The sequence below is a fragment of the Macaca thibetana genome, chromosome 16, assembly GCF_024542745.1.
Source record: "Macaca thibetana thibetana isolate TM-01 chromosome 16, ASM2454274v1, whole genome shotgun sequence".
NCBI lineage: Eukaryota > Metazoa > Chordata > Mammalia > Primates > Cercopithecidae > Macaca > Macaca thibetana.
Genome location: NC_065593.1, coordinates 27,598,995 through 27,626,990, shown reverse-complemented (window position 1 = coordinate 27,626,990; position 27,996 = coordinate 27,598,995). Strand labels below are relative to the sequence as shown.

Below are 27,996 nucleotides of genomic sequence, written 5' to 3'. Positions count from 1 at the left end.
AGGTGGATAGGGAGAAAGCCAGAAGCTGGTAGCAGTCCTCATTACACTGCAAGTTTGGACAATACTGTCTACTTTCAAGCTCCCCTGTCCCTGGGTTAATACCCCCACATCTGTGCCCTCCACTTTGCCCCCCAGTCCTTTGTGATCTCAGTTCATTCTAGTGCAGCCATCTCCACCCTCAGTCTGGAGTGGGGAGAGATGATGGCTATACAGTGTCATCGATCTAGTTGTGTCCTTCAAAGAATACAACGGGTAAGCACAAAACAGGGGATTAGCATACATAAGAAATTAAAAGCCATAGACAACAAGCACATACACACGTGCACACACAGCACACACAAGAGAAAATGCCTTTCCTTTATTATGTTCACGAAGTAAGCTGGAGGCCAAAAACACAGGACCCGGAGATTAGGTGTGTAGCAGTGAAACTCCTCATGCAGCAGGACAGCTTCTCAGACATCTTGTCTTCCAACCCAGCCTTCCAACACATCCAGTTGTTTTGACAAGTGAGTCATTTTAACAAGGCCATTCCGAACAACTTCATTTGTTCAAAAGCTCTTCTGAGAAGATCTCTGCTTAACTGCGCCAAGGATCTCTCTGCCAGTGATGGCTCTTCTGTGGTTGTAGAAGGACAGTCTAAATGCCTCCAGGCTAACCGATTCCAGTTGCCAAGCATTCAGAGCACCTAGTGCATACAAGACCCAGGAGCGCCCGCTGAAATCAGGGTGGATCTAGGGAAGAAATAGCACAAAGGTGAGACAGAAATAAAGGCTTCCCACAGTGAACAGTTGTGGTCTGACCCAGCACCCAGTACTCATGGTTTCTATGAATTCATGTACAAGTGGAACAACATAAGCGACCTTCAAGTTGAATGATGAATTAAAAAATAATGATAAACCACCTAAAGGGGCAATGACAGGCATTTGATGAAACAGGCTGTTGTACTGTGAAAGGAAAATAAATCTTAGGACCCCAAAATACTAAACTAAAGGAAAAAGTCAAACCGGGAACTGCTTAGGACAAACCTGCCTCCCATTCTATTCAAAGTCACCCGTCTACTGAGATAAATACATATCTGATTGCCTCATTTGGAGAAGCTAATCAGAAACTCAGTAGAATACAACCATTCGTCTCCTATCTACCTATGACCTGGAAGCCCCCTCCCCACTTTGAGTTGTCCCGCCTTCATCTCAAGTTGTCCCCTTTCCAGATGGAACCAATGTACATCTTACACATATTGATTGCTGTCTCATGTCTCCCTAAAATATGCAAAACACATTGTGCCCCTACCACCTTGGGCGTATGTCATCAGAGCCTCCTGAGACTGTGTCATGGAATACATCCTCAACCTTAACAAAATAAACTTTCTAAATTAACTGAAAACACACACACACACACACACACACACACACACAACCACACACACGAAAATTAACTGAGACCTGTCTCAGATTTTCTGGGTTCACATTTTGGTAACCATAAAGGGATTCTCAGTAGAGATGCCCCTGACCTTTGACAAATCTTCTGTTGGTGCTTGGTACCAGTATGAGCTAACTTTATGGCTCAAACCAATAGGACAATTTACTGACGTCTGCGAGCACCCCCTCCAGAGAATTCCTCATCTCCTCAGATTTAGTCAAGAACTAAAGTTTATTTTGCTGTACAACTCCTCCCTTTTTTTTTTTTTTTTTTTTTTTTTTTTTTTTTGGAGTTTTACTTGCTTCCAACAAGGAAGGCAAGATTTCCTGTTTACAGGACAATGGAAGGCAGGTAACTCCTTTAATGGAGTTTGAGCTCACTCTCAGCAGGGAAGAGGAGTTGGAGGCTTTTGTTCCTGCTTCTAGGATGGTAGAAAGCAGTCTTCAGCCTCAGACCCATCCCTAGGTAAATAACTGAACTGGAGTTTTGTCTTGGCTAAAGTTTAACCACCAGCTGGTCTGAATTTTTTCTTGCCATTAGAACACTGAATGATCATATTGTTGGGTTTTCGTTGTTGTTTGTTTCAGTCTTTCTCCCATCAGATTTGACCAGCTTTACCTGACTTGATTAAATCCAAGTGAAAATTCCAAATTATGGGTAACAAAACCTCTCTCATTTGACTAAAATTCCTCACAACTATAAAAGAGTTTAAAAAATGTGTTTGGTTTCAGTGTTTACTTCCTGTCTTAAAAAAAATAAAGAAAAGTAAATGAAACTTTTCTTCCACCCTATACCTCCTTGCCCCTTTGCCATCTACAGTACCAAAAAAATCTAGAGAAGGCTTCTAATGACTTGAACCCTTTCAAAGAATTCAGAACAAAGGTGCCAGTCACCCCTTTTGGGGTGTTCTGTTTTCTTTGTTGAGTTTCAAGAGTCATAGGCAGATTTTTCTTAGGTCTGAGTATCTGTTTTTCTGTATTACATGACCTGACCTCTTTGGCTTTGGGGGTACCAGACATTATCTTGTACTGTTAGAGGATTTGACCTTGATGTGTGTAATGGCGGATGAGAACTACAAAGTAGGGATAGTTGAACACAGTTTACAGGAAATGCCCTTGGCTATTGTTTATTTTTTTCTCTCCTAGGAAGTTGTTGTGTAAGGATCCTAATTCTAGTTCGGAGATGCATTCTAAGAGGTCTTGTCTATTACTTTGTCTCCCAAAATTTATCTCGATTTGGCTTGTCTGTGTACATTTACATGAGGAACTGAACTGTTGTTTTCATAGATAAATGAAAAACTGAGTTTTCTCAGCTCTGAAGAGAAAGGGCATTTTCTCCTCCTGGCTGAAAGGTGCCCTTGGGTGACCAGGGGCCTTGTGGGAGTGTCTGGGGGTTGACCCCCATGACATACAACAACCCCACAGGGAAATCTCCAACAAAAATTAATTTTAAAAAAGACTCATCCAGGAAACATGTATAAAGACTGATCACCTGGCATTTTGAACCCTCTCAGAAGTCTTAGACCTCTGGAGAGAGAAACAGACATGTAAGAGGGTGCAACAACCTAGTGGTGACACATTGTGGAGTGTGGCCACAAGCAGCACGCATCAACCCACCACACAAAAAACCTGAGGCCACAGCTGAGTTCCCCCTCTTCAGAAAAAAAAGTGAGAAATAATCTAAGAATGAGGAGAAAACAAGAATGACCCCTTTTCAAACACTCCGTAGGTTTTATGACACCTCTACTTGCCAGAGTTTATGTAAAATGGAATATGGTCTTTGTACACATTTACATTAAAGAAAAAGAACCCTAATGTTGACCTGTAAACTATGGAATTCCTAAATTCTTTTTCTCTATTTTTCTTTTCTGCCTGCTTTAAATCTGCTATTATTTTTCTCTTCAGATAAAAACCACTGTTTAGATCCAACATGTTCATTTTGCAAGCTGGTGAATTTGTATTTATCTCATGGCTAAAGTTCTGAAGTAAAAACTATAGGGTGTGTGTGTGTGTATTTAAAAGGACTTTATAATTTCTATAATTTTATGTTCAAATGACAATTAAATTCATTTTAATGTCCCTCTAACACAGACTTTTACTCTCTGTAACTTACGATGTAAATTTTGCTATGAGATTTTTACCTGAGTTGTTTCCTTTAACATACAAGTTTAAGACTATTTAACTGACAAGTGCCTAAGATAATAAAACAGGTTGTCAAGAATTTGAAAGTCTAAGATAGGAAAAAAAAGTTTTTTATGAATTGATAGGAAGTACTTCTATTGGCATGCCTAATACATCTATGTATTTATGTGTTGTATATATAATATTTCACTACTGAAAATATATAAAAGAACTCCAATTGGCTTAAGAATATAAAACACTTGAATCAAATACTTTATCAGGAAAAAAGAAAAGACTAGTCAAATGCTCTTTCAAGTTTATATAACAATTAAAATCTTTAATAAACTAACTTTAACATTGTTGGTAAAGTAATATTAGAAATATCTTAATAACTGCCAACATACATTGTTGTTTGCATTTATTAAACAATTTCATTCTTATCCCTGCCAAATACTATAAAGGTGTCAAAATTTGGTATAGGGGTTACAAAACTATAAACACAGCCCAAAAACAGAATTATCTTTGCTTGTGTAATTTTTTTTTTTTTTTTGAGATGGAGTCTCGCTCTGTCGCCCAGGATGGAGTACAGTGGCGCAATCTCGGCTCACTGCAAGCTCCACCTCCCAGGTTCACACCATTCTCCTGCCTCAGCCTCCCAAGTAGCTGGGACTACAGGCACCCACCACCACGCCTGGCTAATGTTTTGTATTTTTAGTAAAGACGGGGTTTCACCATGTTATCGAGGATGGTCTCAATCTCCTGACCTCATGATCTGCCTGCCTTGGCCTCCCAAAGTGCTGGGATTACAGACGTGAGCCACCGCGCCTGGCCAACTTGTGTAATCTTTAATAAGATATTGATATTTGTTTAATAAAAACTACATCTTAAATTTAGTAAGATTATCATAACTCCTAATCTTGTGACTTTCGATGGTCTAGTCTACAGGCAGTAAGGTTTGTTTGGGGAAGGGATTGTTATCTTTGTTTCAAAGCTAAACTATAAATTCCTCCCAAAGTTATTTCAGCTTACACCCCAAAATGAACAAGGACAACTTGGAAGTTAAAAACGAGATTGAGTCAGTTATGTCAGATCTTTTTCACTGTCTCAGTTATAATTTTACAATGATAGTTCCATAACTTTAAATGATGACTATCACAGTTTTTATAAATAATCTAGGTAAATGACTTCTGTCTAATTTAAAATGTATTTAAAGGTTATGTATAAAACAAGATAAAAGAAACCAAGAAATAAGAAAGATGTGAAGAAAGCTATAAAAGTAAAGAGGTGCCGGGCGCGGTGGCTCAAGCCTGTAATCCCAGCACTTTGGGAGGCCGAGACGGGCGGATCACGAGGTCAGGAGATCGAGACCATCCTGGCTGACACGGTGAAACCCCGTCTCTACTAAAAAATACAAAAACTTAGCCGGGCGAGGTGGCGGGCGTCTGTAGTCCCAGCTACTCGGGAGGCTGAGGCAGGAGAATGGCGTAAAAAACCCGGGAGGCGGAGCTTGCAGTGAGCTGAGATCCAGCCACTACACTCCAGCCTGGGCGACAGAGCTAGACTCCATCTCAAAAAAAAAAAAAAAAAAAAAAAGTAAAGAGGTGTTTTTTTTTTTTTTTTTTTTTTTTTTTTTTTTTGGTAACAAAGCATAAAGAGAAATAATTTTATATGAGAAAGAGTCTTGTATGGTAGATTTAGTCCTAAAGTAAAATGACTGATTGTTTAAGAAAGAGGGATGTTCAGGACAAGCCAGAAAGTCCAAACATGTCATGAACAGTCTGTGTAAGTCACAATAAGAAAATTCAGTGTTTAAAAAAAGTTTTATATGATCAAGTTGTCTATTAAAGTATAATCATCTTTCTAGAAATTGGGCTTGACATTTAAAAACACTTCTACACTAAATAATTGGTTAGAACAATGACATGTTCTTAAGGGATTGACTTACTCTCAATAAATTATAAGAGATTTTAACTTTTTTTAGCCCAAAGTTCAACTTTTATTGCATCTCACCGTTTTCAGTTTTCTTTCTCCTTTTAAAGGACACAAAATAGTATGCTCCTCTTCAACTCATTTTCAGCTCATAAATCATTTTTCCTTGAGTTCTGTTTATTGTGGATCAATACTAACAATGTTTTCTTGAAGGTCTAAAGGAATGTCTTCTTCCAACATAATATTCTGTACAGTATAGAAGGTCTTTTCTTTTACCTTTTGGTAACTGGTCTAACAGATTTTACATTTTATTGAAACAATTCCTATGCCATTATTATTAAGTTTTGGTTTGCTTAGGGAAAAAACTGAGATAAATTTTTTTTTTAAAATTAAGGTTATTACATCCATGTATTTTTCTGTATGTACTTTTAAAGTACTTGTGACATTGAGTTACAGGACTTTGACTCCTGGGACTAAAAAGGACACCAAGTCCTGCTAAATCTTAAACACTGAGAACAATTAAAGCCTCATCTTCAGGCCCAATAGAAGATGCCAATTAAAATAAACTACATTCCTGAGTCATAGGGCCAGAAAATAAAATTATTCAACTCCTCAAGGCCCAGGGACTATCACAGAAGAGGTGAATATGTGAGATTGTAAGGGCCAATTTTGAGAGATAAAATAAGTTCAGTTTCCCTATAAATTAATAATTAATGTCAAAAACACACTGATTAAAGACCAACGCATAAGCCCCTATGTCAGATTAACAAGGTTTTTTTGAAACACTAACGGACTCCTTAATAAAAGTTATAAAAGGTATATGGAAATTATATCTTATGGTCAAGATTTAAAAAACAAAAATTTTTTTTGAGACAGTCTCGCTCTGTCACCCAGGCTGGAGTGCAGTGCCATGATAATGGCTCACTACAACCTCCACCTCCCGATTCAAGCGATTCTCCTGCTTCAGCCTTCCGATTAACTGAGATTATAGGCACATGCCACCATGCCCAGCTAATTTTTGTATTTTCAGTAGAGACAGGGTTTCACCATGTTGGCCAGGCTGGTCTCAAACTCCTGACCTCAGGTGATACACCCGCCTCAGTCTCCCAGAGTGTTGGGATTACAGGCCACACCTGGCCAAGATTAAAATTTTATAGATTGCTTATAAAATTTTTAAAAACAAGGGCCGGGTGTGGTGGCTCACACCCATAGTCCCAGCACTTTGGGAGGCCAAAGTGGGCAGATCATGAGGTCAGGAGATCTAGACCATCCTGGCTAACATGGTGAAACCCCGTCTTTACTAAAAATACAAAAAATTAGCCAGGCATGGGGGCAGGCGCCTGTAGTCCCAGCTACTAGGGAGGCTGAGGCAGGAGAACAGTGTGAACCCCGGAGATGGAGCTTGCAGTGAGCCAAGATCACACCACTGCACTCCATCCTGGGTGACAGAGCAAGACTCCATCTCAAAAAAAAAAATTTTTTTTTAATTGGCTTCATACTGTTTATTAGGACTCATCGTTTGGAAAATTAAGTGTCCTCTCTCAAACAATGAAAGTTTTTGCCTTTTTTTGAAATCCTTGAGTTATCACTTTGGTCAGATGAATGACTTGTTTTATAATGACCTGTGATATCAGGTGTTTTTAACTTTTGATATTTTACAAAATTTCCAAAATCAAATTATAAATTATGTCTTTTTTCTGACCTAATTAATCCTTTAAGATATGAGGTTCCCTAAAGTCCAAAAATTAATCCTTTAAGATATTGGGTTTCCCAAAAGTCCTAGTTTGACTTATTTGATGTACAAATTACACAGGAAACAAGTCAAATATAAAATGATATTTTATTTTATTTGGACTGTATTTATATAAATATGTTATTGGTATATGTTCCAAAATTATGGGAAATTCCTATAATTCTGATATGACTTAGTATACACTATCAATAATTATAATTGTTATGTTAAATTATTGTGTGCCACAGAAGTAACAAATTTCCTTGTCAATTGTATGTCAACTATGACTGACCTAAAACTGTCATCCACAGACAATTGTTGTCTTGCTTTGGTACTCTTTAGAAGGTGGCTTTATAAACAACTATAAGGCTCTAACAGATACTCTCGAATACAAATTTCTGATAACTATGGAGACTGTGACATGAGAATAGAAGAAAAACATTTAAGACTCATGGAAAATGGAAATGTTTATAAATATCAAACAGAACAAGAATTAATTATATGGAGTGACCTAATAGAAGACTGAAATAATCTTTTTAACTTTTTACTTAAAACTTTATTGCTGATCCTTTGTTTTGTTTTTTTCATAGTCAAGGAAACTTTTCTCTTGGGCTATTAACAACTTTTAACAATTTAGTATATGCCTATGAAACAAACTTTAAAACACACTTGTTTCTCTTTGATTTCTCCAGAATTTGGAAACTATTTGAGTATTCTTAACTTTTGAAAATACAATTATTTATATAAGTAGAGTAATAATCTATTTTCATTTATAACAGGACATAACTAGAGAAACTGGTTATTTCACCAAGACTTTTTGACGGGAATGGTGTGCTTTCCTTTAAAGAATCACACTTGACTTACGGAGCCAATAAAAGCCCCTTGGGAAAACTGGCCTCTCATACCTTGTTGGCACAGTCCCTATAAAGGTCTTCAGCCAGGCTGACCTATGATGAGTAAAGAATATTACTTTCTGACAGGCCCAGGAGCCCCAAGTTTATCTCGGAACCTCAAGAGGAGACGAATTCATCCAACTCATAGGTATTCGATGGTACAAATACATGACTGGGCTTGGCTTTTAAAAACTCTTATCTAAGATTCTTTCTATGGAACAAAGTTCCATCAAAGCCAATTTAAAAGCCTATGTTAAAAATTTTTTCCTACTGTACTATATACAAGTAATCAGGCCAAGTATAATAAAAGAAATGAGTCCTAGCATGATTTGTCTTTAATAAAAATGGGAAACTAGAGAGAAAAATTATATTTCAAAAACTATAGGACACCTGTTATTAGATTCTAGTCTTGCTTAATGTTGTTCAATTTTTACTGTTTTCTACAGTTTAAACCAAATTCTAATTTTTCTTGGCTACAAGTCTCCAAAATAATGTTTTCAAGTTTTTTCTTTTCCCCCTCCACCCTTCCCAATTTAGAATCACTGAAAACTAAGCTGTGCTTTCATAAAGCCCTACGAACTGAAACTAGACAACTTAAACTGCGGAAGAAAATAATAGCAACCTATTTACATACATAAGCCACTTTCATACCTGCCTACTAAAGTATGGACTTCAGAGTAATATAGCCTATACCAATTTTCCAAAATTGCTCTTTTGTTTTTGTTTTTCTCCCTTCCTCCCCCTACTTTCTCTTCATAGGTCACGAGACTTCACAACCTACTAAAAATGAACTTTCCTAATAACTCAAAACCTACCTATCTAAAAATAAGCCATCCTAGCCATGAGGGATCAGACGAAACCCGAGACCAGATTAATTGTCTCCTAAAATGTTTTCTCCAAAAGATTTTTTAAAAGGGGGAATGTGAAATGAAAATAAATCTTGGGACCCCCAAAATCACTAAAGAGAAAAGCCAAACTGGGAACTGCTTAGGACAAACCTGCCTTCCATTCTATTCAAGGTCACCCCCTACTCACTGAGATAAATACATATCTGATTCCCTCATTTGGAGAGGCTAATCAGAAACTCAATAGAATACAATCATTTGTCTCCTATCTACTTATGACCTGGAAGCCTCCTCCACACTTTGAGTTGTCCCACCTTCGCCTCGAGTTGTCTCACCTTTCCAGGCTGAACCAGTATACATCTTACACATATTGATTGATGTCTCATGTCTCCCTAAAATATGTAAAACCACACTGTGCCCCTACCACCTTGGACACATGTCATCAGAACCTCCTGAGACTGTGTCACGGACACACATCCTCAACCTTGACAAAATAAACTTTCTAAGTTAACTGAGACCTATCTCAGATTTTTGGGGTCCACCATACCTATCAGCAGTTTCTTGGGATGAGAAAGAAGAGAGGGAGGGGAATTTGGAGCTGGTGAGAAAGATAACCGTTGTTTGGATAACACAGACTAATTCCAGTCACTTCAACTTTTGTGACTTGGTTTTTCCTAACAGAAGTGGGTCCAACACCTTCTGAAGATGGAAAACACTTAGTTTAGAATGCGCTTTCCCATGTTATATTTCACTTTAAGTAAGCATTTTACTTTAACATTTCTCAATCTTCAGCCTCTCTTCCTTCCTATTACTTCCTTGTGGTCTTCACCCAGGCTGGAAAACTTGGTTTTCCTCAGATATGTCCCTGTGTTTTCCAGCCTTCACCCCACTGTTCATCTGTCACTTCTATCTACCATGCTGACACCTAACTGCACTCTTCAGATCCTATCCATCCTGTAAGGCTCCTCCCCAAGTGCCAGCTCCCTTATCTGTGTTCCACACACACTTACTAAGTTCCTCCTCCCGCTGAGGACTTTGGCACTCTCTGCTCTCAGGCCCTGTATCACACGTTGCTACATGTCATTAGTGTCCTTGTTTGTTAGAGAGACAGCCAGAGTAGTAAAAAGAAGCTGTTCTGAGAATCATTTACCCAAGGCTCTAATCCTAGCTCTGCCTGGACATGAGACATATTGAGGAAGTCATATTTTCACACTGCTCTCAGCTTCTTTTTGCTGTGTGTGTGTGTGTGACGGGGGGGGGAGGGAGGGAAGAAGGGGAAGATGGGGGGTGAGAGGGAGAGAAGGCTTGAGGTGAGATTCAAAAAGTTTTTCCTGGTTCTAATAATCGAGAAATACTTCCTCCTCAACACTTTCTCCCACCACAGGATTGTGAGTCCCTTTACAATAAAGGCTGCATCATTTTCATCTGAGTTCCCACAGCAAACAAGGCTTGCACTTAGACCATTTAGACCCTCAATACATTTATCCAACCAATATCTTGTTTTATCCTCATGGTGCCCTCAGACAGTGACTCCAGCCACAGATGCAAGCCTTGGGAGGTACAAGGTGGCCCGCCAGGACCACACAGTTAAGAACAAGCCAAAGAAAGGCTAATTAGAGGGCAATGTCCAGGGAATGCCCAAAGGACTACTTAATGCAAGTAATCCCATAGAGAGCCCTATCAGCCCTACGGGTCTAGAGCAGCGGTTCTCCACTAGGGGTTATCTTGCCCTCCAGAGGACATTCAGCAATGCCTGAACATTTTTGGTTGTCACAACTGCGAGGGAGGGTGCAACTGGCATCTAGCAGATAGAGGTCATAGAGGCTGCTTAACTTCCTACAATGCACAGAACCCCACAACAAAGAGTTAACCAGCCCCAAAATGTCAACGGGGCTACGGTTGAGAAGCTCTGCTCTATATATCCTCACTACATATCACGCACCTTCTCTCCTCTCCCATCTTTCCTTAATCCCATTCTCCCCTTCTTTTCCCAGGATAAGCAACAGATTCTAGATGATATTACTGGAATATGGGAGCTGTGGTATGACACACGTGAACACTCAAACTTACTTCCTTGTCATGAAGGCATAAAATTCAGTCAAGATTTCATAAAATCTCCTCACATCTTTTGAATCTCCCCAGCTTTTGAGGGAGAAGACTTTCCTGATTGTTTTCTACCAATTTTGTATGCCACGGGGTGAGGTTGGGTGGGCAAGAGGAAGGAACAAGGGTGCCTACCCCTCCTAAGAAATATTAGAAATACAGAGCATCATTTGATGAAAACCGATCTATGCCACTCTTCAAAGTTACAGAACAGACTAGATGGCGAATACCCGCTCTACAAGAAAAGGAGAGGGCATTTAAGAATCATTTTAGGCCAGGTGCAGTGGCTCATGTCTATAATTCCAACACTTTGGGAGGCCAACATAGGAGGATTGCTTGAGTCTAGTAGTTCAATACCAGCCTGGGTAACGTAGTGAGACCCTATCTAAAAAAATAAAAACCCACTAAAACAAACAAACAAATTAGCTAGGCATGGTGGTGGTGTGGGCTTATAGTCTCACCTACTTGGGAGGTTGAGGTGGGAGAATCATTTGAGCCCAGGAGTTGGAGGCTGCAGTGAGCTATGATTGCAACAATGCACTCTAGTCTGGGTGACAGAGCAAGACCCCGTCTCAAAAAAAAGAAAAAAGAATCAGTTTACAGATTTACAGATTGCCTGTTAACAGATACGAGAGAGACATTCATTAAGAGCTCAGGTGTTCAGAGTTGCTGCCAAAAGAAAGAAAACGAAGCGAGAGAAGACAGCAGCCATTAGCAGATCCAATTTAGAAAAGCTGTTGGCACATAACGTTTCAGGAACGCAATGTGTGAAGGACTCCTGTATCACAGTAAGTTGAAGTCAAGATCATACCCAGGACCGCTAACATGATACCTCTCTTAGCCATTCTAAGAGTGCACCAACTCACTTGCTTTAGGATTTTCCCCACGTAACTAAAATAGGCTTCCTTCCTCCTCTTCTTTCTCCACCTCCTCTTCTTCCCAGTGGCTGAGTTGGCCCGCTCATACTTCTTTTTCACTGGGAAATAAAGCTCAGTCTTGTTCTTAGGGAATCTTAGGTCATTTAAGCAAATGAAATACATGTTGAAAGCTCAATCCTTAGGCCACTAGCTCAGAGCACTGGCTGTATGCAAGTGTGTGCTCCGAAAGGGTTTTATAGGGAGGGCTTGAAGGTATGCTTTCCTAATTAAATTAGTGATCACACCTGCAAAGATGAAGGCTCTCAGAATCCATAATAGATATTAGGTGTAGGCCGGCACAGTGGCTCACACCTGTAATCCCAGCATTTTGGGAGGCCGAGGTGGGAGGATCACTTGACTCCAGGAGTTTGAGTCCAGCCTGGGCAATGTGGTGAAACCCTGTCTCTACAAAAAATAAAAATAAAAAATTGTCAGGCATGGTGATACATGCCTGTGGTCCCAGCTACTTGGGAGGCTGAGGTGGGAGGATCACCTGAGCTCAGGAGATGGAGGCTGCAGTGAGCCATGATCATGCCACTGCACTCCATTCTGGGTGACAGAGTGAGACCCTGTTTCAAAAAAAAAAATAGAGAGCGAGATTAGGTGTAGACTCCAAACGAGAGAGGCTACTTTGATGCAATGGCCATTAATTTACCAGGCAACAGTCATTTCAGAAGTTATTCTTTTATTGTACCTAACTCAAGGTGTTTTTATTACATGATTCTTAGCCGCTAAGATTTATATTCAAAAGACTTGGAGTGAAACCTGGAAGACAGATTTTTCTAAAGCATGCCAGGTGAATCTAATGACCAACCAGATACGGAATTTATTGATCTATGAAACCTTCCTGAAACAACTACACAAGCTTTGGGTTGGAGTGGAGGAGGCATATATGCACAGACATTGCACTTATGCCTTGTATTTGTATTTGCATCAGGAGAAAAATGCATCCTCTGAAAGGCAAGCATGTACCTGGTTATGCAATAGCAATTAGGAACTCGGGTGACAGCATGAACAAGAATGCCAGGAAGTCACTGTATCTACAAGACTGAACTTTGAGAAATCGTAGATAGGCCGTGAACTTCCTGCAATTAGTATATAAGCTCAGCTACAAGGAAGTGACCAGCCTGACACGAACGAACAGATAAGAGGACACCAGAGAACCAGGGTGTCAAAGGAGAGAAAAACCAGATCAGAACACTCTTTCCCCTACCACTGGTTATAAGTTGCACCAAAGCCCCGGTGAAAGGGAATGACAGATAATAATAGTGCTGTCAACTTAGGAGCCCTAACTATGTCCCAGATGCCACACTAACATTCTTTATCCCATTTAATTACCAGAGCAATGCTATGAGGTAAGATATTAGCATTACTCCACTTAACAGAGAAGGACACTGAGGTTCAGAGGGCTTAAGTGACTTGTACAGGGTCATATACAGTGTCTGAGTGGCAGAGCCAGCCCTGGAGCCTTTGCTTTCTAACTCACATTCTACCTCCTTCCAAAACTGAACACCAGAGCCCCACAATGTTTGCAGTTACACATGTGCTCTACATAATTGCTACATGTATCAATTCATTGCTACATGTATTCAAATGTAACTTATTTATAGTGTAGGTTGAATTCTTCTGAATTATTTCTTTGATACTCTGCAAAGTCCTGAACTTAAAACCCTGAAAAAAAATCTGAATAGTGCCTGAGTTAACAACGACAACAAAAACTGAACAGAATACCTCTATGTACTGGAAAGAAACAAGTATGAAAGGAAATAGTAGTTCCTTGTTGCCTGGTTGTCAAAACCATGCCCCCACCCCACCCCCAACTCTTACTCTCAAGTCACCAGTCTCACCTTTTAACTCTCTATTTTAAAATGCGAGTTTTATGGCCGGGTGCGGTGGCTCAAGCCTGTAATCCCAACACTTTGGGAGGCCAAGGCGGGCGGATCACTTGAGGTCAGGAGTTCAATATCAGCCCGGCCAACATGGTGAAACCCCGTCTCTACTAAAAATACAAAAATTAGTCAGGTATGGTGGCAGGCGCCTGTAATCCCAGCTACTCGGGAGGCTAAGGCAGGAGAATCGCTTGAACCTGGGAGGTGGAGGTTGCAGTGAGCAGGAGCACACCACTGCACTCCAGCCTGGGCAACAGAGTGAGATTCTGCCACAAAACAAAACAAAACAAAACAAAATAAAATAAAATAAAATGCCATATATACACAGAGCATGTATGATAGAGTAAATCAGAAGGTTTTTCGTTTTGTTTTGTTTTTGTTGTTTTTTTCTCATTATTTTAAATAAATTCAAGTCACACTTTAACAGAGTGAATCAGAAGTTTTAATGCAAATAAGTACAAATTGGCAGATAACAACCAAGGCTCCATGGGATGGCACTCTTCACGTGGAACAGGGAAATGGGAAGAGTTGTGCCAGGAGGGATGTAAACCAGGGCTGTATGTCAGGAAGATGCCAGAGAGCACTTGGGGAATGGGAAGAAGAAATGTGATGTTGCAGTGAGGGTGTAGCATAGAGGGCATTCACTCATTCAAATATATTCAAGAAGGCCAGGTGCAGTGGCTTATGCTTCTAATCCCAGCATTTTGGGAGGCCAAGGCAGGAGGATTGGTTAAGCCCGAGTTTGAGACCAGCCTGAGCAACATAGGAAACCCTGTCTCTACAAAAAAATTTAAATAAATAAATAAATAAGCCAAGCATGGTGGCACGTGCCTGTAGTCCCATATAGTCCTAGCTACTCAGGAGGGTAAGGTAGGAGAGTTGTTTGAGCCCAGGAGTTTGAGGCTGCAGTGAGTTGTGATGGCACCACTGCACTCCAGTCTGACAGAGCTGGACTCTGTCTCTTATTTTAAACACACACACACACACACACACAAGAAATTTTGATCCCCTACTAAGTGCAAGGCCCAGGGCTATACATGTAAATGGTCATAAATCAACAACAGGAATCATAAAACTCACATAGAGGAAAATCACAGGGTGATCAGAGACTCACAGACATCAATTAGAAATCTCAGTCTGCTAAAAAGGACATGCCACAAATTATCTGCTTCTAATAACTCCCTATTCTGAAGATAAAAGCAGCAATTGCACTAATAGCAACGCTAGCTTGTATTTACTGAGTGCTTACTGCCCACGTTAAATTACACAAAGCACTTTATAGATGTCACCTCACTTCACACTTGGAGGTGGGTTTTTCTCATCTTTATTAAAGGTGAGGAAACTGAGGCTTATGCAAATGAGCTAATTTGTTCACGGTCATACAGACCTAGCACTTGAACTCCAGTGTATGACACCAAAATTCCTCTCAATATTTCCCCAAGTTTGGTTGGCCCCCTGCTCACCTGCAGCAGAATCTCCTCAGCTGCTTATTAAAATTCAGATCTCTAAGCCTCTGGTGCAGGTACCTAAAGTTTGGGTACCACTGTGCCACCACTGCCTCCTGAGTACGGGGAGGATGCTACTCTGAACCGAATCCTATTCAGTTCAGGAGAGCTAAGAAGAGACTTGGAAAGGATGAGAACACTAAGAGAAAGTGACATTGTGAGGAGATAAGCAAAGTCAGACTGAGACATTGAGACGCTGGACCTCAAAAAGGTCGGTGAAATCAGAGTTGGAATTTTATGGACAGAAACCCTAAAGACATGTCAACTTGAGAAAAGTAGGAGGCTCCTTTCTACCTGGCCCTGACCTTGGCCCCCCAACTTGATTACAATTCACTTCAAGCTGGTCCTACCTTGGTGGCATATCAACTCCAAAGGACAAGTCAAGCTCATAAATAGGGATAATGAGGAAAACGAAGATGGGACAGTTGGGAGATGGTTGGCATACAGGGCATGGAGCAAGTCTGGGCAGTGGTTCAGGACTAAGAGTGAGTGAGCTGTTTGTTTGTTTGTTTTGTTTTGAGATGGAGTCTTGCTCTGTCGCCCAGGCTGGAGTGTAGTGGCACGATCTTGGCTCACTGCAACCTCCGCCTCCAGGGTTCAAGTGATTCTCCTGCCTCAGCCTCCTGAGTAGCTGGGATTACAGGCATGCAACACCATGCCCAGCTAATTTTTGTATTTTTAGCAGAGACGGGGTTTCACCATGTTGGCCAGGCTGGTCTCGAACTCCTGACCTCGTGATTCGCCCACTCGGCCTCCCAAAGTGCTGGGATTACAGATGAGTGAGCTGTTTTTATGTAGATATATCTTCTGGGCATGAGGGAGGCCTAATGAGGCAAATGTCCCAGGTAGGTGCAGACATTGTGGCATATTACAGAGGGGATTCAGGCATTGGATGGGATATTGGGTTACATGACCTGTGGGATCTCCTAGATTGAAATTTTCCCCTGTATAATTTCTTTGGGGTTCAGGTTGTCAGATTTGGATATAAGCCTGGCTCATATTATTTATACCTCTAGATATTCTGAAGAATTAATCCAGTTGATCGGAAAAAGTTAGAGGGTCATGCTGTGCATTTTAATTCAGGATCTTAACCCTAGCAGATGGATACTGCTGCAGCTTACCAGTTGAAAAACTGAGAAACTCTAGATAAATGGCAGGAGGAAAGCAGTTTGGGGGAGCAGATTGTCCATCACCCTAAATATGATGTTGCACTCTTCCTGGAATGTCAATTCTGCAGATACTGACCCAATGTGAATGCTAGATGAAACTAGTACTAACTAGTACTAGGTATTAATATTGTAGTAGTTGTTGTAGTATCTAGTACTATTTATTACTATCATATCTTGTACTAGTTACTAGATATTGTTGGATTTGGAAGAAAACTATTCCAATTCCTTTCTTCCCTCCACCTGACAAAGTAGCAAAGTATTTGGAATTGGAATGGTTTTTTCTTCCAGTCCCAAGAATATTTCCTCTTTAACTTCTACTCTAAGCTTTTAGGAGAAAAAGGGGACAGAGAAAAGGAAGACATCATCCCAATATTTAGAAAAGGGAAAGGAACAGAAGTTCTGGGGTTACCCAGAGAAGATCTAGGGTGTTGCTCTCCCTCACTTCTCCTTACCTTACCTCCTGAACTTCGTCTCACGAAATGCAATGTCTTTTTTTTTTTTCTTTTTTGAGACAGAGTCTCACTCTGTCACCCAGGGTGGAGTGCAGTGGTCCGATATTGGCTCACCCGGGAACCTCTGCCTCCTGAGTTCAAGCAATTCTCCTGCCCCACCCTCCCGGCTCTATCTCTTAATTGAATGTCCATGCTAGGTAGTGGGAACTACCCATTACATGACCCAGACCAGATATTTTGAGTTCTGGTCTCAGCTCTACCACTGCCTCACTTTGATCTAGTTAGTCAGCCACTCTTCCTGGGACTCGGTTTGTCCATCTATAAAGGAGGATGTTTGATATGACCAAACATATCCTCCTTTATATATATCATCATACTTAAACATGATGTTTAAGTAACAACATTCTAGTCCTTAGAATCGTGCTACTTAAAGTGTGGTCTCAGAACCAGCAGCATCAGCATCAGTTGGGAGCTTATTAGAAAAGCAGAATTTCAGGACCGGGACCTACTAAATCAAACTCTGCATTTTGACAAGATCCCTAAGTGATTTTTTTGTTTGTTTTTGGTTTTTTTGAGATGGAGTCTTGCTCTGTCACCAGGCTGGAAAGGAGTGGCACGATCTCGGCTCACTGCAACCTCCGCCTCCCGGGTTCAAGCGATTCTCCTGCCTCAGCCTCCTGAGTAGCTGGGACTACAGGCACCTGCCACCATGTCCAGCTAATTTTTGTATTTTTAGTAGAGATGGGGTTTCACCATGTTGGCCAGGATGGTCTCGATCTCTTGACCTCATAATCCACCTACCTCAGCCTCCCAAAGTGCTGGGATTACGGCATGAGCCACTGCGCCTGGCCCCCTAAGTGATTCTTTTGCACTTTAAAGCTTGAGACATCCTGCCTTAAGACACCATCAATCCATGAATAGATTGTGATATGTCTTTTTGTTTTCCCTCTCATGGGTTCCTATCACACTCTCAAACTTTCTAGCTCTAGGACTGCTTCCAATGGCCAGAATTGCTTGAGATTTAGTGATTATCTGGTTTGGGGTTTAAGGAAAGGCCATATGGCCCTTGAAATGGAACAATACATCTACACACATCCATTTACTAATTAACTTGCTAATTAATTCACCTACTCTACTCCAGAAATACCCGTTGGGTACCAGGCACAGCTTGAGGGGTTGTAGATAAGAGGATGAGCTGGGCACAGCCCCTGTCCTAGAGAGTTTAGGGATATGCCTGAACAGCCAACTCCAACCAAGCGTGATAAACACTTCCATAATTACTGAAAAGATGCATTCCCTTTCAATGTTGATAGTCAGAAACTACGTCATAGCAAGCAGGAATAATTCTGGAAGCAGTTGCAGGTTGTCCGCCTCCACCCTCTGATTCTATCTTTCCTGTGGCCTTACATCTGTGGCTTGTCTGCCCACACAGGGGGATGAGTTATTGGGACAGTCCCTGTCTGGTGACTCACAGGATACTGACGGTAATGGCTTGCTACAATTCTTCTCCATTCCATAACAATCAGGAATTGTGGTGTGATCTTTCCCTTAGCTCAGGAGTCCTTAACTTGGGGCCCATAGAAGAGAGGTTACTTCCAGAGGTGGAGGTGAAGAGGTGGCCCATGTGCAAACTGTTCTGCGTATGTGCTTAATATATGTGTCTCAAGAGAAAAAGTCCACAGGTGTTTTTTGTTTTGTTTTGTTTTGAGACAGAGTCTCGCTCTGTTGCCCAGGCTGCAGTGCTGTGGCACCATTTCAGCTCACTGCATCCTCTGCCTCCTGGGTTCAAGCAATTCTCCTGCCTCAGCCTCCCAAGTAACTAGGACTACAAGTGGGCACCACCATGCCCAACTAATTTTTGTAATTTTAGTAGAAATGGTGTTTCACTATGTTGGCCAGGCTGCTCTTGAACTCCCGACCTCATGATCCACCCGCCTAGGCCTCTCAAAGTGCTGGGATTACAGGCGTGAGCCAATGTGCCCAGCTGGAAGTCCACACTTTTTATTAAAGGATGATGAAACCTAAAATTGAGAAGCAGTACCTTGCTACTCTCCTCTTGCTATGGACACCCTTGTAGTAGTAGCTCCTTCCTTCTCTTCCTCCTCTATCTCCTCCCCTCTTCAGCTGACATCTCCCAACTCCCTCTGTGCTTAGCTTCATTAGTTAAAAGGAGCTCTGTCTGTGGTATCACAGTGACTCCTGTCCCCAACTCAACACCATCACAGGTAAGCATAGCTGGACCACAGGAACGATGGGGAAAAGAAGTCTCTAGAACTCAAAGCCAAGTCATTAGCAATTGGCTGGCTAGTCTTCTGTCTTTAAGAGTTAGAGGTGAGAAGATGAACTTTAAAAATCACTTTTTGGGCTTTCAGGATGGTTTAGGGTAGTGATCCCTGCCATGAAAACTCCCTTTCCTTTGTCCTGTGAGATGTCTATATTGTCAGGTGGGGGGTTAGGGGAGACAGGGGACTCTACAGGTGGGTAAAAGTCATCAATGACATCAGAGAGCCAACTGTCAGGTCTCTTTATACTTAAATAATCTTTAGGCTTCAGAAACCATGAAAAGTACATATGCTATTTCTGATGTATCATTCTTAGTTCAAATCCAGGCTCATGCAGTAAAGAGGAGGAGGTATGTTTTGGATATTTTCTTTTTTTTTTTTTTTTTTTTTTGAGACAGAGTCTCGCTCTGCCGCCCAGGCTGGAGTGCAGTGGCCGGATCTCAGCTCACTGCAAGCTCCGCCTCCCGGGTTCCCGCCATTCTCCTGCCTCAGCCTCCCCAGTAGCTGGGACTACAGGCGCCCGCCACCTCGCCCGGCTAGTTTTTTGTATTTTTTAGTAGAGACGGGGTTTCACCGTGTCAGCCAGGATGGTCTCGATCTCCTGACCTCGTGATCCGCCCGCCTCGGCCTCCCAAAGTGCTGGGATTACAGGCTTGAGCCACCGCGCCCGGCCTGTTTTGGATATTTTCTAAGGCAGAGTTCCAAATCATTTCTATATGGCTGTAAGTACATAATGAGGTTATTTTGCAGGATATATTTGCCTTTCTACTTCTGCTCTGTGACAATATGGGATTATAAAATAAATTTATAAAATGCCCTTAGAATACACTGTGTGACTATTGTTGTTGTTGTTGTTGTTTTCCTAGCCGTTCTGTCTCTGTCTTGCCAGACTCATGCTGAAAGAGTCGTCTTCCTTGGATGCAGATCCCCTGGTAAAGGGAGGGAGGGCAGGGCAGCCCAGAAACATTCTGGGAAAGTTGAATGGGAATAAACATTTGCGGTGGAAAATTCAGGGTTGATTTTCGTGGATCATCAAAAGTAGACCCTCTGCAGCCACTGGTAACTACTGAAGGGTTTTTGGAACAGCAGCTTTTGGTCAGTGTGAACACACAGTGTGCAGGCCTGGCCCCAGGGCAAAAACAAACACAGCCCTGAGATCTGCTTCCGGGGCAGGAGATGAGACTGAGGTTAATGTTGTAGGACGACTAATTTGCAACGCAGAAAATCTACCAATGGGGATGGATTCACAGTCTCACATTTTATGACCCATAGGTTCATAGACCATTTCATATTCATTTATCAGCAAGTGTTTATTAAGCACTTCATCTCTTAGGCACTATGCTAGGAGGTGCCAGAGTTACGTTTACATCAAAAAACAGAAAAGACAGCTTCCAGCCCTCATGGCCCTTAAAAACAAGTGAGAGAGATGGACAATAGGCTCAAGGGCATTTAGTGCTGTAATGGGGGCAGCACTTCCAGGATGCTGTATGAGAGGAGGAACAGCCAATTCTGATTTAGGAGATTATGGAAGATTTCTTGGAGGAAGTGATGTTGAGACTGAGAGCGGAGGGATTAGCAGAAGTTAGCTAGGTCATAGGAGTGAGGGGTGGGGTGGCAGGGAGAATTTCAGGCAGAGAACAGGATGCACCTTCTCCGGGGTATATGGATATATTTGACATCTAATTATTTTTGTTTTTAGAATTACCTGTTCAGTGTTTATATTCTCCTAGCACATCTATGCCAAACAGAGCTAAGAAGTACCCTGGACCAGGGTTTTCTTTTCTTTTTTTTTTTTTTTTTTTTTTTTGAGACGGAGTCTCGCTGTGTCTCCCAGGCTGGAGTGCAGTGGCGTGATCTCGGCTCACTGCAAGCTCCGCCTCCCGGGTTCACGCCATTCTCCCGCCTCAGCCTCCCAAGTAGCTGGGACTACAGGCGCCCGCCACCGTGCCCGGCTAATTTTTTGTATTTTTAGTAGAGACGGGGTTTCACCATGTTAGCCAGGATAGTCTCGATCTTCTCACCTCGTGATCCACCCGCCTCGGCCTCCCAAAGTGCTGGGATTACAGGCTTGAGCCACCGCGCCCGGCCTGGACCAGGGTTTTCAAAAATATCTGCTGGTTCTTCAGTTCTGGAAGGTTTGCAAAATTCTGATGTGACTTTTATTTCTAAGTGCTATTTAATTTTTTTAAAGTAAAAAATTTTATTTTAGGACAGTTTTAGATTGCTATTTAATTTTTAAGTTTAAATTTCAAGCCGAGTATGGTGGCTCACACCTGTAATCCCAGCACTTTGGGAGGCTGACGTGGTCAGATCATGAGGTCAGGAGCTTGAGACCAGCCTGACCAACAGGATGAAGCCCCGTTTCTACTAAAAATACAAAAATTAGCCGAGCATGGTGGCACACGCCTGTAGTCCCAGCTACAGGAGGCTGAGGCAGGAGACTCGCTTGAACCCTGGAGGTAGAGGTTGCAGTGAGCCAAGATCATGTCACTGCACTCCAGCCTGGGCGACACAGTGAGACTCTGTCTCAAAATAAATAAATAAATAAATAAATAAATAAATAAATAAATAAATAAAATAAATAAATTTCAAACTAATTTCAAAGTTACAGAAAAGTTGTGAGGATAGTACAAAAGAAAATCCCCTCAAAAGTCCCATATATTTTTAACTACTTTACCAGTTGTTAGTATTTTGCATCATTTGTTTTAATCATTTATATGTCTACCAACATATATCCATACCCTCCTTCCACCTCCTCATCTCCTTATTATTATTTTTATTATTCTCGCCAAACAGTTTGAGACATCATTTTACTCCTAAATACTTTAGCAGATATCTGCTAGAAACAAGGACATTATCTTGCAGAATCCCAGTAAAATGATCAAGTTCAGAAAAACTAACATTGATACTATTCTACTATCTAACATCGAGTCCATATTTGAATTTCACCAATTATCCCAATAATGTCCTTTACACTTTTCTGGTTGGAGATCCAGTCCAGAATCACACATTGCCTTTAACTGTGATGTGCCTCAGCCTCTTTGTCTTTCACACCATTGATATTTTTGAAGAATACAGGTCAATTGTTTTGTAGGATGTCCCTTAATGTGAGTTTGTTTGATGTTTCTTCATGATTAGATTCCATTTATGTATTTTTAGCAGGTCAATGATACGTGTCTTTTTCAGGAGATCACATCAGGAGGCTCATGGTGTCTGTGCGTCTCATGATTGGGGATATAAACTTATTTGTTTTATTTTTAGTATATTTTAAACTGTAACAAAAACATGCATCTCCAAATGTGTTTCTACTCAAATTTTGTCACAGCGAACGTGCATAATGAGCTAATCTGCTCTAGGTTACCTCGATTGAATACAGACCTCAGCATTCTGTCTCTCCTGCCAGCTTTCCATATACCTGAACTTTGCTCAAGTGTGCCATTGATTAATAAGGTTGTAACTGCACATTGGCCTAGAAATGCTGAATGTAAAGTTGTATGGGTAACAAATTACTGCGTAGTTATACAAACCAGAATTTCCTTGACACTGTACAATAAAAACAACATACAAAAGTAAACTGGAATCCTGAGGCTAATAGTGAGCCCCATTGAAAGATTTGGGTTCATCAAGAGAGCATCAATGCCTAATTTTACATTAATTTGGACTTAAACAAGAAATTAATAAAATACCCTTTGCATATGTTTTATATGTGTTTTATATGTTGGGTTCCTATATAAGATGTTGATTAAAATCAGGATCTCTTACTTTGGCCATTTGGAAACCACATTGTATCCCACCATAGCTCCTACCCACTGTACAATTTCTGCAACCCTCTCAGTCTGCAAGCCTTGATGTTTCTTTTCCTGGAACCTGGAATTTTGCCCTAATTTTTAACACCCACAAGGGCTCAGGGAACACACACATGTAATTTACCAATAGGTTTTGGGGTGTGGTCCCTGGATACTCCAAAGTCACACAGTTCGAGATTTCTTTCTTTCCGTTTTGAAGTTCAGTTCTGCTTATGTTTAAACATGCCAATACAAACATTAGGAATACAGCCATACCCTATGCAATAACCTACTTAGCCACTGACCGACATCTCCACAAATGACCCAACCATAGGTCAGTCCTACCTTATTCCAGAGCTTTTATTCCACGAATGAGGACACTGAGATCCAGACAGGTGGATCTCCTCCTTCTGAAGGACAGCTGCTAACGTAGTCAGATGCAGCCCAGCTCTGCTGGTGCCAGGGTTTGGGGTGGTTTTCTGATGTCAAAGGCAGTCCCTCAGGAGGTGACAAAGCCACTTTCCTTTCTCTTGGCAAGCGTGGGTGGCTGGCAGCTGAAGCAGGCCTTGGGCAAGGTCCTTCAGTCTGGTTTACTCATCTCAAACTCACGCAGAGTTGAAGCCCAGCCAGGTCCTTGGAGGCCTCTAGATTTCCTAGTAGATTTTGTAATAGAAGATGTCCTAACAGAAACACAGGACTGAATAAATGTAGATACCTTAGAAAGTCATTTATTTAAAAAAATAGCTGGGCATGGTATCATACACCTGTAGTCCTAGCTGCTCGGGAGGTTGAGGCTGGAGGATTGCTTGAGCCCAGGAGTTTGAGGTTGCAGTGAGCTGTGATTTCACCATTGCACTCCAGCCTGGGTGACAGAGGGATAATTTGTCTCTAGAAAAAGAAAAAAAAAAAAAAAAGAAAAGAAAAGAAAGTCATTTGTAGTATATTTTCCTTGGGAAAACTCATTCTAAGTTCAAAAACAATTTTCCAAGCTCAACCAATGTGTCAATAAATTGGAGACTACTTACAACTCACTTCATTCCATTGAACCAATATGGATTTCATATTTATATATGCAAAGTAGTACAATAGCTATTTGGTGGATGCCCAAAGGATGGTCCCATGCTCAAGTCATCTGCAATAATCCTGGAGAGATGATACATAGATATACTAAAAACTTAATAATCATACAAGGTCATGTCTGATGACATGCTCGGATGAGTGGAAGAGAAAATGGGCCATTGGAGATTGGAGGTAGTCAGACGTGGTTGAACGCTGCGGCTCCTAAGTCAAATGACCTGCGTAAAACCGCAGCTGCTCCACTTCCTAGTCGTGTGGAAAGTTTGTTAAAAGTTCTCTAAGGCGCTGAGAACAACTCTGGGCATTTTTGGTGCCTCCAAAATGTTAGCCATTATTATTATCTTTCAGTCTGTGCTTGAACCACCACTTCAAAAATGGGCAGGGTGTGAGTAGAGAGGCGGGAGTGGGTTTTGGAGCAGGGTGACAGAATCATACTGAATTGTCCTCGCGAAAAGCTCCACGAACTACTTTTCTTTTTTATTTATTTATTTATTTATTTTTTATTATTATTATACTTTAAGTTCTAGGGTACATGTGCATAACGTGCAGGTTTGTTACATATGTATATTTGTGCCATGTTGCTGTGCTGCACCCATCAACTCGTCAGCACCCATCGACTCGTCATTTACATCAGGTATAACTCCCAATGCAATCCCTTCCCCCTCCCCCCTCCCCATGATAGGCCCCGGTGTGTGATGTTCCCCTTCCCGAGACCAAGTGATCTCATTGTTCAGTTCCCACCTATGAGTGAGAACATGCGGTGTTTGGTTTTCTGTTCTTGTGATAGTTTGCTAAGAATGATGGTTTCCAGCTGCATCCATGTCCCTACAAAGGACACAAACTCATCCTTTTTTATGGCTGCATAGTATTCCATGGTGTATATGTGCCACCTTTTCTAACTTTGTTGGCAGCTACCAAGTGTGCGCGGCAGGCGGCCATCCTCTTGGCCGCCTGAGATCCCAGCGCCTGTCCCCAGGGGGCGCTGCCGCCCAGCTGCCGCCGCCCGGCCCAGCGCGCGTCCCCGCCGCCCACCCGCGCGTGCGCGCCGCCCAGGTGAAGAGGCGGTGGCCAGGGCCGCGGCTGGGGCGGGCTCCTCAGTGGGCCAGGCGGGGCGGAGTCGGGAGGCCTGGGCGGGGCGGAGCCGGGGCGAGCCCCAGGCCGGAGGCGGGACCAGCCGCCGCCGTCTCTGTCTCGGTGTCCCGGCCCCTACAGCGCCCGGCAGCCGCGGCGGGAGGAGCGGAAACTGCCGGGTGCGTCCCGTACGGAGCCGCGCCGGCCAAGAAGGCGCCGAGGAGCAGCGGGGCGGCCTCCGTCCGGCCCGGACCCGCCGAGCGGCGTGCGCGCCCCCTCCCCGTAGCCTCGCGGCGAGGCCTCGCCCCGGCCCCTCCCGAGCACATCGCGGGCCCCCGGAGCGGCCCCGGCGGCCCGAGCGCGCCCACCTGAGTCCCCGCGCCGGCGCCATGGCGGAGCAGGAGAGCCTGGAGTTCGGCAAGGCGGACTTCGTGCTGATGGACACCGTCTCCATGCCCGAGTTCATGGCCAACCTCAGGCTCAGGTGAGGGCGGAGCGGCCGCGCGCAGGGGCGCGAGGCTGCGCTTTCCCGAGAGGGGGCGCATCCGGGCGAGGCCGGATCCGGGGTGTCGGGGGGCGCCCAAGCTCCAGGGATGGAGGGGCGGCCGGGCTGCCGTGTCCGGGGGTCTGCCGAGCTCCGCAGCTGCGCTTTCCCGAGAGCGGACGCCCCTGGGGTGCGGCCGCTTTGGGGTGCGGGGGGCGTGTCGAGCTCAAGGGCCGGGCTTCCCTGAGAGGGGAGCCCTGGGCGCTGTCCTGGGTTTGGGTGCAGGGGGTGTGCCGCGCGGAGGGCGCACTTCCCCGCGCCAGGTGAGGGATGTGGACGGGCCGGTGACCTCGTGGAAACTGAAGGGAAATAACTTGAGCGAGAGTTGCGGTGGCCCCGAAGGCCCTAGGAGGACTCAGGGTTATTTTAGAGAGAGGCTGGCGTCTCGTCCCGGCTTTACACTTGCTTCTTTTCTTTCTTTCTTCGCCACCCCCCCGCCCCGCCTTTTTTTTTTTCTCCTGGCGTAGTTCCATCCTGTCATTCAGGATGCTATGGAGTGATCCCCGAGCTGTCTGTTCCGGGACACTGGCTATTTTTTTAGTTACTCTCTAAACGTAATTAGACACGTTTCCAGACATCGAAGAGACTGGTGTACTTGCCAGTGCCAAGATAAACTGTCTGAATTTGACAAGACGTTCATGGCTTTGGTTTTTTTCAAGGAGTTAGTGGATGGAGCCCTTGTGTTACTGACATCCTTGAGAACGTAGTCACAACTCATCGCCCCAAAATGGGCTTCCAAGATGTGAATTTGTTTTAGAAAGCCCTTTACATGGGATTATTTCACCCTTGATAGAGTAATATGTAAACAGTTTTAGTTTGACTTAAACGTTAAAGTAAGTGGAGTTTCAAAATAGCTGAGTTTTGGTGTGCGTGTATGTGTTTCCCTGCAAGCTTTGGCTCCATTTCTTCTAAGGTTTATAGCTAAACATCACTCCTTAAACTTATAAAATGGAAAATCATAATCTAGGCTTGGGTGCTTAACCCTACTTGCAGTTTTAACTACCTCTGTCAATCCAGTTGACAGGGGTCGATCAGATTTATTACATACCAGCATAATGATAGGATGTTACATTTCTGATCAAGTTTTGGATGCACAACTTTTATAGAAATCACCTCAAATATTAATCAAAATGACATACTTCTACATCAGCTATAACCAATACCCATTATCATAGTGATTAAGAGTCTGATTGTTGAGATTAAAATTCTAGTTCTACTACATTTTTGCTGTGATTTTTGAGCAAGTTACTTAACCTCTCTGTGCCTCAGTCTTCTTGTCTGTAGGATTGGGTTTGTCCTGAGGGTTAAATGAATTATTAATAATATGTGTTTGTAACTTCAAAGATTAGTGCCTGGCAAATCCATATTAGCAAAACTGTTTTAAGTTTTCCCAAGTGCACGTAAAATAGATAAAGGGGTAAGTTACATAGCAATTTCATAGATTAAGGTTGTTTTAAATTAAGAGATTCTACTCCCCTGCCCCCAGGAAATAAGTTGTGTGCTTTGAGAAATGCCTTTATAATTTTGTCACTCTTGGCTTATAATCATTTCAGATTTTCAGACATTGGTACATTTATTATGTACATATTGTATACAAGACACTGTAGTAATAGTTGAATATGGAGCCATTCATTTTAACCTCCATCTGTCACCTCCAGCAAATACATGACCTCAGCCAGAGCTTTTGCAGAATTTTCAGAATTTGAAATTGAAGGCATAGAGTCTAACAGGGCTACATTAGTTTGTAGGACTACTCCTCTGCAATAGAATTGAAACTCATGTGGTTTTTTAATAAGTAAATTGAGGGAAGGCACTTAGAATTTCTGCTTTTTTTTTTTCCTAAAGCATTAAGTCTCTTAAGTGTGAGGTTTGAATCTCAAGATAGATTACTAAGGTGAGGCTAACAACTCCTATGTGTAGAGAAGAGAATGCTGCAATTTTTTAATATTTATATTTTTTAGAGATGGGGTCTTGCTATGTTGACCAGACTGTTCTTGAATTTCTGGCCTCAAGCAATCCTCCCATCTTGGCCTCCCAAAGCACTAGGATTATAGGTGTGAGCCACAACGCCCAGCTGAATACTGCAATTTAATTCTACTGTGTGCAAGGTACTCTAGGAGATAAGCTAGGAGGATCCAAAGAACTACAAGATGTGCTCCTTACCTCTCAAAGGGGCGAATCTCAATGAAGACGTGGAGAAAGGTGGAATTTTCTAGGGGGTGATTTAAAGAATAGTTTAAGAAAACAACATCAGGAGGCTGAGA

At 42.4% G+C, this 27,996-nt stretch overlaps 2 protein-coding genes across 5 annotated transcripts in view; one reads left to right on the top strand and one right to left on the bottom strand.

Annotated features, from left to right (window-relative positions):
* Positions 1 to 336: 336 nt before the first annotated feature.
* Positions 337 to 23,922, bottom strand: LOC126939020 (late histone H2B.L4). Of its 2 annotated transcripts, none has more exons than XR_007720283.1 (2): positions 23,386 to 23,922; positions 337 to 731 (listed from the first exon to the last, which is right to left on the bottom strand). XR_007720283.1 is itself a non-coding variant. In XM_050763853.1 (2 exons), exons 1-2 carry the CDS (start codon positions 12,079 to 12,081, stop codon positions 549 to 551), a joined length of 357 nt encoding a protein of 118 aa, XP_050619810.1. In that variant the 5' UTR covers positions 12,082 to 12,093; the 3' UTR covers positions 337 to 548. The 2 variants fall into 2 exon arrangements, 1 of the variants encoding a protein (XP_050619810.1); XM_050763853.1 differs by lacking the exon at positions 23,386 to 23,922 and adding an exon at positions 11,908 to 12,093.
* A 1,344-nt stretch (positions 23,923 to 25,266) lies between these two features.
* MYO1D (myosin ID) overlaps positions 25,267 to 27,996 on the top strand; it is a 382,795-nt gene continuing 380,065 nt past the window's right edge. For all 3 annotated transcript variants that reach the window (XR_007720271.1, XM_050763783.1, XM_050763788.1), the window contains exon 1: positions 25,267 to 25,672. Coding sequence is in view for 2 of the 3 variants with exons in the window: in XM_050763783.1 (XP_050619740.1) it covers positions 25,578 to 25,672 (95 nt within the window). In the remaining variant the exon portion in view is untranslated. The remainder of the gene's footprint in view (positions 25,673 to 27,996) is intronic.

Coding starts and splice junctions, on each gene's coding strand:
- LOC126939020 (XM_050763853.1), bottom strand. CDS start 12,081: ATGTATTTCATTTGCTTAAATGACCTAAGATTCCCTAAGAACAAGACT. Junction 732..11,907: donor TGGGGAAAATCCTAAAGCAA/GTGAGTTGGTGC, acceptor TTTCTTCCCTAG/ATCCACCCTGATTTCAGCGG.